This window comes from Euprymna scolopes, chromosome 7 (assembly GCF_053919585.1).
Source record: "Euprymna scolopes isolate OS-2025 chromosome 7, ASM5391958v1, whole genome shotgun sequence".
NCBI lineage: Eukaryota > Metazoa > Mollusca > Cephalopoda > Sepiida > Sepiolidae > Euprymna > Euprymna scolopes.
This window is the reverse complement of record NC_136488.1, coordinates 14910068-14922709: the sequence shown is the minus strand read 5'-3', so window position 1 is coordinate 14922709 and position 12642 is coordinate 14910068. Positions and strand designations below refer to the sequence as shown.

The following is a 12642-nucleotide window of genomic DNA, read 5'->3' as shown; positions in this document are numbered from 1 at the left end:
AAAACCCAATCAGTCGAGTCAGAGTTCCCTTTCAGTCCAGACAGGACCCATCTCAACCGCTCGCTCCATCTCATGACGTTAAACCATAAATATGATTTTGCGCGCCTTGCACCTGAAGCTTATACATTTCCCTGGATCAATTATCAAAGGAATATATATATATATATATATATATATATATATATATATATATATATATATATGGGCGGCATCAGATATATTTATGTAACCGATTAAAACAACAAACTTTATTTTCCTTTTCGTAAAAAAAAAAAGAAACTTTCTTCCACAGCCAGAGAAAGATTCCTCTCTTGCGTTTAATTACATATTTTAATTCAAATCCTATCAGATTATTTAAAAAATATATATAAAGTCCTAACGACTATATATTCAGTTACAAACATTACCTTTATGCCAGAACATTTTTTTCCAGAATATTTTTACATTCTCACAAACATCGGACAATTTATTCATTTGTTACTTTCTTTACTCGTGTGTTGAATCGGCACACACACACAAGATACGCCCGCAATAAAAATATGATTTATTATTTCTTGTTATTCATCGTCTTGATGCTAATTTTGGCACCTTTTTAATAATTTGTTTACATCGAGGAATTAGAAAACATTATTCCATTTCACCCCCGCCCCGTAACATTGATGACACTCTTCGTAGCAACTCAGACTGAAGCAACTTTTAGGGAGTTGAGTTAGTGCTTTTCGGGCACTCCCTAATAAAATAAATAATTCAACACAAGCTACTGAATAAACGAACAAACAACTTCGTAAAACTTAACAAGGAAAAGGTTTATTGAAGCGAGTTAGGGTAAGATACCACAAAAGATATAACTCGGATAAAACTTGTCTGCCTTTGCCCGGTAGTTATTCCCAAGTGGGAATCGTCAATACCGGTGTAGGCAGAGAGGGAGAGTGAGGAAACAGGTCCACTCTCTTTGGCGTCTGGCTGGAAAAGGGGAGGAGTTTTTCTCGTCCGGAACGGAAGCAGTTAGATGTCCGTAGGGGGTAAGAAAGGTCCTTGCGCTATGCCTCTGATTCGTCAGTATGTGCCATATCGCACAGTCAGGGGAGGCACTGACGCACAAGAAAAAGAGTTCTATTTGTTTCTGCTACATACTTAAGATAAAATTGATTCAATACATCATGCGTATATATATATATATATATATATATATATATATATATATATATATATATATATATATATAAATATATATATATATATATAAATATATATATATATATATATATTTATTTATTTATTTAAAATATATATAGCAATTAAGCTACACAGAATATTCCGCGTTTCATCCCCACTAGGATTCATCAGGCTTATGCATATATATATATATATATATATATATATATATATATATATATATATATATATATATATGTATATATATATATATATATATATATGATAAAACTGATAATTAGTAAAAACCTAAATACTATTGCAGAGCAAATATGTGTTTTATTTAAAAAAAAAAAAATTTTATTTAAAAAAATTTTTTTTATTTAAAAAAAAAATTAATTCGAGTTAATTCGTTTGTTTTTTTGTGATAAAAAAATCTTTTGATTATTATGTTAATTGAACATCAAATTCTCATAATATAACACTTAAAAATCATACATTAAAGCTTTAGAGGCGCACACAGATTTCTGTTTAAGCTTAATATAAAACTATCTATCCATGTCCGACACTGGCTGGGAATTTCATGTCAAATTTCGAATGGTCGCACAGTAAATCTGTGTTTTAGTCTATTATTTAGTGGTTTTAATTGCTGAATTATTTGAGAATAAACTAGAATGACTTTTGGTGATATAAGATATCTGATTAATAGTAAACAGGGTAAACAGGGTAAACAGGGTAAAACGATAAAGTTGTCGCCCTAAATAAAACAGCACTACAGCTTTATTTTAAAACTTTTCTTGAAAAAAATCAATTCAGCTAATTTTATTATGTAGTAGAGCTGACATCTATTCAATGTAGCCGCCTTCAGCCTCAGTCACTGCCTTAATACGGGTCTGCAACTGGGTGCATGCCTTTTCCACAAGTGCTTGCGGGAGCTTGGCAAATACTCAACAGATGGTGGCGATCAGGCTGTCTTTGATGTAATGGCAAGTCATGTTGGCGATGTTCTCAACGTATGACCAAACAAAATAATCTAGTAGGTTTAGGTCGGAGGGAAGAGGGGGGCAGTGAGAGAAGGGTCCAAAGTCATAGCACTCTTTCTGAAGCCAAGCTTAGGTCTTTTTGGACTTGTACTCCAGCACCGAGTCCTGCTGCCACACCCAGGATCTTTTTTTTTTTTTTTTTTTTTTTTTTTTTTACACAGTGATCACCACTTATCAAGGCCCGGAAGCCACTCAGGGATAAGCGGCCACCCAATTACACAAGGCGAGTATCGCACTCTTCAGCATATTCATGGTGCACTTTGGTGTTGACTTCCAAGCTGACTTTGAAGATGTGAGGTGGCATGATGTGGCTTTCACTTTAAACCACACTAAAGATCATAACCGTGGGTTGTCCGATGCATTGAGCTGTGTCCTCAATCGTTGAACCATCAGGGTTTGCATTTTGAGAGCGCTGGCAATGGTCCTGTTTTCTTAACTTGGATTGTAGAGAGCATGAGTTGTACAGCGGTGCATCTCCAATCTCGCTCATTGAATATTGTGTCACTTTCAGACATGATAGCAGACTTCTATCGCTCTTGGGATTTGGCCAACTACTAGATTGTCTGCAACGAAAGAAGAAAACCGGTTTTCATCAAACGGAAATGGAATCATGTCGTCTTTTATAGGGCAAGAATTGTATCATTCCATCCTGTACACACACACACACACACACACACACACACACACACACACACATATATATATATATATATATATATATATATATATATGATTGTTGAGCTGGATTAAATCCGACGATATGAAATAAAATGGAGGTGAAAGGACCTGGATACTCAACGTTTCGCCCGATTTATGCGGGCTTCTTCAAGAGGGATGGTCATTGACGAGAGAGTGGAGGATTGGGGCTATATATAATGATGGGGGAGAGCAGCGTGTTTTCCTTATGTAAATTAGATGTCATATGTACATGTATATACATTTTATGAGAGAAAAACTAAATTAGAGTAAACTAGTGTAGTGGATTACGTCTAAAAGTTAAAATATCGTAGAGATTAAAAAAAAAATTGTGTTTGGAAATATAGCGGTGATAGATTAAATAAATAAAATGACACGAGATTACGAAAGAATCTTTTTTTAAATTAGAAATAATTGAATTGGGATAAAATAGCGCAGTAACTTAAAAGATGGTGTCTAAAAATAAGAATATAATAAGAATTTTATTATATGTGAAAATCATTATATTTTATGCTATTGCATTTTATTATATGTGAAAATCATTATATTTTATGCTATTGCATTTTATTATATGTGAAAATCATTATATTTTATGCTATTGCATTTTATTACATGTGAAAATCATTATATTTTACGCTATTGCATTTTATTATATGTGAAAATCATTATATTATACGCTATTGCATTTTATTATATGTGAAAATCATTATATTTTATGCTATTGCATTTTATTATATGTGAAAATCATTATATTTTACGCTATTGCATTTTATTATATGTGAAAATCATTATATTTTATGCTATTTCATTTTATTATATGTGAAAATCATTATATTATACGCCATTGCATTTTATTATATGTGAAAATCATTATATTTTACGCTATTGCATTTTATTATATGTGAAAATCATTATATTTTATGCTATTGCATTTTATTATATGTGAAAATCATTATATTTTACGCCATTGCATTTTATTATATGTGAAAATCATTATATTATACGCTATTGCATTTTATTATATGTGAAAATCATTATATTTTACGCTATTGCATTTTATTATATGTGAAAATCATTATATTTTATGCTATTGCATTTCTGACTTCAATAAATATATGATTAAAAGAGGAAAAAATAACGGAGGAAAAAATACAAGGGACCTTTACTTCTTCTATTGTTTGACCAATTGTATCATCATTGTCGGTATAAGAAAACGCCAAAAATGAATGCTTATATGTTTATGCTAGCTTATCTATATACACATTAGTAGTAGAAATAGCCTTAATTGTTGGCAATTTTCGAGTTGTAGTTTGGTAGGGTTAGGGTTAACTGTTGGCAGTTTTAGAGTTGTGGTTTGTTGTCTCTAATTGTTGTTGTTGGTGGTGTTGGTGTTGGTGATGCTGGGTCCTTCAAAACTGTTGAATTTTATCTAACATGCTATTTATCCTTGCATGACAATTGCAAACCATGTGCTCTGTATACTAGGTACCTTCTCGTTAGCAGTCGCAGAGACTCACAGAACACAAATAATATGAAATAAGTATACTTTACTTGTCTGTTATTTTTGCATTATGAGCCTCTGTAATTTTTCAGTCTGCTTATGAATGTATATATATACGTGAATCCAACATATTCTTCACTATTTTCCTTTTCACTTCCTTCCAACACAATATTAAAAATTGGTGACCTGGTGTGTAGGAAGGATATACCTGAACACGTGGTCATTAAACAATGTAAAATCGAGTATATAAAATATGCTTAACGTTTTCAATCTCATCGGAAAATAGTTTTATTTTTGAATTTATATTATTAGGTATTAGCTATGGAGATCTATGCTTTCCAAATGCTTTCGAGTTATTGTTGCAATACATTGAAAAATATATGTGCTTTCCTTTTCTTTGACAGTATTTAAAATGGTATCACATATTTGGAAGCATCTGGATTTTTTGCTATATCGTTTCCTGCCATGAATTTGTTATCGCAAGTTGCGTGTCAATGTGGTATTTTTGCAGGTAGGAGAATTTTGTTTTTTATTGTGCCCCCTTATGCATCATCACCCAAAGTTATGTGTTATATATATATATATATATATATATATATATATATATATATATATATATATATATACGTTTTACCGTATGTTTCTGTTAAGTTACATTATTGTTTCAGCTACCCGGACGTTTTTTTGGCCGTCTGTAGCTTCCTCAGACTTTTACAGAAACCTCTGTAAAAGTCTGAGGAAGCTACAGATGGCAAAAAACAAAACAAAAAAAAACGGCCGGGTAGCTGAAACAATAATGTAACTTAACAGAAAGATACGGTAATAAAAAATAAAACGCATATTTGCTCTACAACAGTATTGAGCACTCTCTTCAGGTTTTTATTAATTACCATTTCTACTATATATATATATATATATGAATAAATAGCAACACTTATTTTTATTGCTACCGGCACTAGTGTTTCATGCTTAGCCAATCATCTGTGTAGGAAGTGATAATTACTGCTGGTCGGGAGATTCGAACTCAGTTACAATGTCACCCTTGATTTCATAGGCTAGCATTCTACCTCAAGGCCACAAGAATTGAAGGAAATTAAGTGCCCATAAATGCCAAATCTTATATATATTCAAAAACAGCCTACAGAAAATGGACTCTGATTTATGAAAGTATGATAGGTTATGAAAAGGAAGGGTTGTAAAGAGATAACTTCGAATTTGGGGGTATCAAAACCAAAGCAAAATATGATGAAAGTAAAAATAAAATAGATAAACCTTATAATTTATTATACCATATCTGTTCACACTGAAACACTTATCACAATATTCTGTGGATCTATATTAAAAAAACCTTGTTAAACTTTGTGACATATTTCGATTCTATGGAGGTCAGGTGCGAACGAACACCCCATAATTTTATTATACCATATTTCTTAAAACTGAAACATAATTATCAAAGTATACTTATGCAGATATATATGAAAAGTCTTTATTAAAGTTTGTGCCTATTTCTATTCTATGGAGGCCAGGCGCGAACGCAGACCCCACAATTTTATTATACCATCCCTATTAAAGTTAAAACATACTTATCAAAGTATTATTATGTACATCTATATCAAAAACATTGTAAATGTTTTTTTAATTCTTAAATTTTTTATTTCCATACGTTTTAATGAATCATCATTATGCCAGATCAAACATACCCATTCCTGTGTCTCGATACATCTTCTATCATTATATGTGATCAGTTTTCTATAATAATCAACCATATAGGAGCCTATTCGTTACCAGAGACACACACAGACGTTAAGTTTTATAATAGAAGGATCAGTCGAAAATTATGTACTTGTAAAAAAAGTTTTTTAATTTTTTTTCATAATATTATTTTGTATTCCTGCACGTCACCAATTGAAAAGGAATAAAGAAAAGTTATAAGCTTTTATACTTTTCGTGTTCCTTTTTATACATTTCCATTCATATATATATATATATATATATATATATATATATATATATATATATATAGTCATCCACATACAGTACTGTTTCGCTGTTTCACAGCTCATCAGTGCGGCTAGACAGGCAACTACCTCAAGCCAGGATTGAAACCCGACCGTTTTGCACGGCAGTCAAGGCTCCTAACCATTACGCTATTGGCGGCTGCTTGAACGAGTAGTGAGTTTAACGATGTTTTGATATCGTCTGAAATACCTCCGCTCGATTTGTTTACACAAAGAGCGTCGCTTATATGCTAATGGTAATTCGTGTTTCACTTCTCAATATGCTCAACTCAAGGTGAGGAGCACTATAGTCATCCATATACAGTACTGTTTCGCTGTTTCACAGCTCATCAGTGCGGCTAGACAGGCAACTACCTCAAGCCAGGATTGAAACCCGACCGTTTTGCACGGCAGTCAAGGCTCCTAACCATTACGCTATTGGCGGCTGCTTGAACGAGTAGTGAGTTTAACGATGTTTTGATATCGTCTGAAATACCTCCGCTCGATTTGTTTACACAAAGAGCGTCGCTTATATGCTAATGGTGATTCGTGTTTCACTTCTCAATATGCTCAACTCAAGGTGAGGAGCAGACCCCACAATTTTATTATACCATATATATATATATATATATATATATATATATATATATATATATATATATATATATATATATATATATATATATATCTTCTATAATATATAGCTGAACGTCTGTGTGTGTGTCTGGTCACGAATAGGCTCCTATTTTAAAAAAACTGATTACATATAATGATAGAAGATGTATATAGACACAGGAATGGGTATGTTTGATCTGGCAGAACAGTGGTTCATTAAAATTGTGGGGTCTGCGTTCACGCCTGGTTCATAAAGTATGGAAATAAAAAATTTAAAAATTAAAAAAAACGTTTACACGTGTTTTTGATATAGATGTACATAATAGTACTTTGATAAGTATGTTTTAACTTAAATAGGGATGGTATAATAAAATTGTGGGGTCTGCGTTCGCGCCTCGCCTCCATAGAATGGAAATAGGCACAAACTTTAATAAAGACTTTTCATATCTATCTGCGTAAGTATTCTTTGATAATTATGTTTCAGTTTTAAGAAATATGGTATAATAAAATTATGGGGTGTTCGTTCGCACCTGACCTCCATAGAATCGAAATATGTCACAAAGTTTAACAAGGTTTTTTTAATATAGATCCACAGAATATTGTGATAAGTGTTTCAGTGTGAACAGATATGGTATAATAAATTATGGGGTTTATCTATTTTATTTTTACTTTCATCATATTTTGCTTTGGTTTTGATACCCCCAAATTCAAAGCTATCTCTTTACAACCCTTCCTTTTTATAACCTATCATACTTTCATAAATCAGAGTCCATTTTCTGTAGGCTGTTTCTGAATCCAGTCAACAACGGATACTTTTGCTAGTATGTATATATATATATATATATATATATATATATATATATATATATATATATATACTTCTGTGTGTGTGTTTATATGGCATAATCATCTTGACACACCAGTTCCCGTTAGATCACCAAGTTAGGCAACGTTGAATCTGGTCAGTACTAACATTGCTGACCATTTTGGGAATACCAGTCGCTGTATGTGCTCTCTGTTTATCTTGGCATTTTTCCCAATTTTCATAGATTTCTCGTTTGCCACTGAAATCAAGTAGTGTTGACTCAGGAGAGGAATGATTGGAGATAGCACAACTATTGCTCGCAATCACACCCGAAGGCACTTTTACAGTGAATATCCTGATTGAACGGGTTTTCTCTGAATAATGGTTACACTCGGAATCGAGTAAACAACCATCAATGTGTTTTTGCTCTATGGAACAGCTTGTCAGAGGAGATCAAGACAATGCCTACCATATCGAGATTTAAAGTGACCTTAGACAAATGCAAACTGTATACAAACGTGTCTTTTTGTAAGGCTTGTTGCATTTGGCTATTTGTAGTAACAATAAATTTGATATATTTGTTAAATCTCTTGAGTTATTTTTTGAAAAAAACAAACAAAAAAAGCCCAACAACAAAGAAACATAAGCATCACTAATGCAATAATTTGTTTTGTTTGTTTGTTTCAATAATTTCTTTTGAGATTATATATCATGTAGCTATGAAGGTATTCATTGTAAGACACTATTCAAACAACATGATCTCTCTCTCTCTCTTTCTCTCCCTCTTTCTCTCTCTGTTCGTTTTGTTGCAGCTTAAAATTAGAAGCAATGAAAAAAAAATGTATAATCATTCACAGAGAGCTGTTTCGTCATCAACGATTGTGTGGCTAGATGTGACAAGTGTTTTCGTGTCGAAATTTAAAACCCGAACGGCCGGTCACATACAAACGCGATCAAGACGTGGGCAAGAAAAAATTATTTATGGGAGAAAGAGAAGTAAATTTTTTTTTTTATAATCAGCAGTCCAAGTATCTAAACCACTATGACAGTTAATTAGTAATCTGGGAATGTATTCCTTATAGAATTTTTTTCCAGCACATGTTAACATGTAAGACAGACTTTAAATCAAACATGATGATGATCTTATGCAGAAAATAAGGCATGAAAAGCGACGACCCTGAATATTAATTTCAGAACAGACAGCCAAACAAAATCTAGCTTTAGGAGCAAATCAATAAAATTATTCATCTGAATGATAAATCGAGAATTCATTCTTGAAATATCAAAAAATCTCTATTTTCCTAATATAACAGAATTCCGGGCCCTTACACAGTATTTTGAGCGATTAATGTACTAGTATATATATAGGTGTATCAGAATTTGTGGGGAATTTTTGACACCCCTAACACGAAACTGCGAATAAAATATAAAAAACTCGTAATTTCTCTTTTAAAAGTGGGTTGTTTATTTTCTTTATGATTATACTTCCAAAATAAACTATTAAAGTTGTATAAAAAGTAATAGAAATATTATTTTTTATTTAAAAAAAAATCATTTTTTTACGTAATGAAATCAATTGAATTTTACGAGTTAAATATTTTTCAATTTTTAAACTTTAAAAATCTATAAATTTTTTTCTATTGATTCAATTTTTACGATATTTTCAGGGTCAATGTGACATTTTATGCTCTTTCTAATAAACCGAATATAATATTTTATACAAACGTTTTTTTTTTAATTCACGCCCCCCCCCATTTTGAAATGTCTATTAAAAAGTAAATAATTAATTTACTCACCAAAGTTTTATATATCACAAATTGAAGATAAAAGATCAATAAATATTATATTCAAATTTAAAACAAGGAAAGAAGTGGTTTTTTTAGAAATTTACCTGTAAAGTCCTAAGTTTAAAACCTTTTTTTTTTTTAATACGCTTTTTTTTTTTTTTTTTTTTTTTTTTAATGAAACCTTGGTCCTTGCTCCTTTTATTGAAAAAAAAAATTAGGGTTTGAATTACATTTTTCGAGTAGTTATAAGCTTGGAAAGACAGGGGGTCGAATTATTCAATATTTTTTCACGCATTCGTACGGTTAGTTTCTGACACACCTAGTATCTATGTGACGGCATTCCACAAGAAAAAAAATGAATATCTTAAACAGAAAATAAAGCATGAGAAACGACAATGTCAAAAGTCTATTTTTCCTAATATATCAAAATAGTTCGAGTGAGTAATGCATATATATGAGGACGTTCATTAAAAAAATTAAATTTCTTTTCACGCAAAAAAAAAATATTATTGTATTCTCGTGAAATATTGTTTTAAATTAAGATTGTCGGTTGTGATTGCATCTGTGAATTAGGATAGGTCAAAGGCTAGATTGAGCTGTCATTATGTGAGGGATATTGGCCACAGGTGGTTTTGTACAGAGTCAGTCTGTGACAAGAGACATGGTAAGGACTCGATGAAGCATGGCCAAAGCTGAGGCCAGCAACGTCGAGAGAGATGGCTAGTAATTTATAAAGAGTGTTCAGCCTTGGAGGCAGACTGATATGGGTAAGCAGGCAATTAGATCGCTTACTGGCTGGGGCAAGTAGAATTCAGTTGAAAATCGCTGAGTGATCTTGCATCGATATACAAGGTGCAACAAGCACGAATTAATGTAAATTACTCAGAAAGAGAGAGAGAGAGAGAGAGAGAGAGAGAGAGAGAGAGAGAGAGAGAGAGAGAGAGAGAGAGAGAGTTGGAGTTGGAGTTGGAAAGATTTGATAAAGTTAGGGGAAGTGCCGATTCTCTCTTTCCCCTCTCGAGTTAATTGCTTTCTAAAACGGGAGAAGAAATGCTTTTTTTCACATCGGTTATTGATGAGTCAAAGTTGTAACTCCAAGCTCCGTCCAAAAGAAGAGACCTCTAAGCAGCGAAAGACTTGTGTTACTGTCAATGCAAGTTTCAAGGACATACATAAATTCTTATACTTATCTTAAATATTCCCAATACTCTGAATACTTTAATGTGTAATTTCTATCCCTTTTGGATGAAGCACTTTCAGAGCCATCTCCAGAAGTATCTCTTGATCAACAATCACAACATGGAGAATGCACATCCTGTCGACAAAGACGTGCAATCATACTGAAGATGTTCGATCAACAGTCTTCTTTAACGGGTTGGAATTAATTAAAGTACATTAGTTTATTTGATATATAATTATACTTAATATATATATAGTCATTCACATACAGTACTGTTTTGCTGTATCACAGCTCATCAGTACGGCTAGACAGGCAAGGATCGAAACCCGACCGCCCATACGACAGTCAAGGCTTCTCACCATTACGCTAAATGGCAGCTGCTGTGTGAGCAGTGAATTAATGATGTTTTGACATCGTCTGAATACCTAAACTCGATTTGTTTACACGAAGAGCATCACTTAATACGCTAATGGTATATCGTGTATCACTTCCCAAATGCTCAACTCAATATAAGGAGCATTATAGTCATCCACACAGATAGATAGATAGATAGATAGATAGATAGATAGATAGATAGATAGATAGATAGACTTTAATATTAGTAAATTACGAAGCAATCTAAACTTATAGGGAACTTTAAAAAAATACAATTTATAAAATGTAAAGAGTTAGTTTCGTATTTTAAACCTATGTAAACCCTTTTTAATGTAACCCTAGTTAACAAATTACAGAAAATAAATATTAGATAAATAAAGTAATAGTAAATAAATAAATAAATAATAATAATAAATAATTTCTTTGTAGAATTAAAACATTTCCAGAACATTTGAATTCAAATGTTGAATAAAACCTGTCTAGCTCAAGATAGCTTGATAATAATAGTTGAGAATAACAGGAAATATAAACAGGTGATGGTTTATCAGAGGGCAAATTAATGGCCCTGGGTGTAAAATTGTTTGTATTTATGATGTACTAAAAACGAATATGACGTCAGACGTCTAGTAAAGAAAGAGGATGATAGAAAAGAAAGTCCATTTGGAAACGGGTAAGGATATTAGCTGATTAGATATAGTTAATCAGTGATTTAGTCTTCCTTCACACGGGTTGATTATTTGGAACGATGATCACATTGAAATAAATAATTACCGCCTTCCATCAGTTTTGTATTAATTTTTGTTTTTTTTTAAGTATGGATAAGAAGCCTTAAGTTATACTTCCTGTTTCTTTTTATTCCGTCTGAATTTATGACCTGAAAGTTTCATCTCTCTGTTGTAAATATTGACGGCGTGAGACTCTAAGAAAGCAACCACTGTAATGGACGTGTCTCAGAAGCAGAGTTGCGTTATTGAATTCCTTCATGCAGAAAAAATTGAACCGATCAAAATTCATTGGCGTTTGTTGAACGTTTACGAAACTGATACGGTCAATGTCAGCACAATTAGGGGATGGGTTCGGTGATTTCAGAGTAGCAACAGTGATGTAAGTGACAAAGTGTACTTTTATGATCTAGACATAAAAAGAGTCTAGCAAAAATGCATTAACGAATGATGGTTACTGCTCATTTTAATGGTACCACTCCCGTCTTTGTTTTAGTTTTTGAGTTAAAAAATAGGAGGCCTTACTTTTGGAACGACCCTCGTACATTTCTTTCTTCTTTTTCTTTGCAGGGAGAAAAAGAGTCTTTCATTTCCAATTCTGAAGAGTATTTACCGTTTAATTCGGTATGTTAACATTTGCTTTCTCTTGCATTTTCATATATATATATATATATATATATATATATATATATATATATATATATATATATATATATATATATATATATATATATATATATATAAGCACTATCATCGCCAATCTATC

At 32.1% G+C, this 12642-nt stretch overlaps 1 protein-coding gene across 4 annotated transcripts in view; it reads left to right on the top strand.

The window, feature by feature from the left end:
* LOC145279612 (choline transporter-like protein 1) overlaps nt 1–12642 on the top strand; it is a 141575-nt gene that overhangs the window by 99260 nt on the left and 29673 nt on the right. For all 4 annotated transcript variants that reach the window (XM_080130806.1, XM_080130807.1, XM_080130808.1 and 1 more), the window contains 2 exons: nt 4800–4906; nt 12447–12500. In XM_080130806.1, the coding sequence (XP_079986932.1) occupies nt 4800–4906; nt 12447–12500 (161 nt within the window). The remainder of the gene's footprint in view (nt 1–4799; nt 4907–12446; nt 12501–12642) is intronic.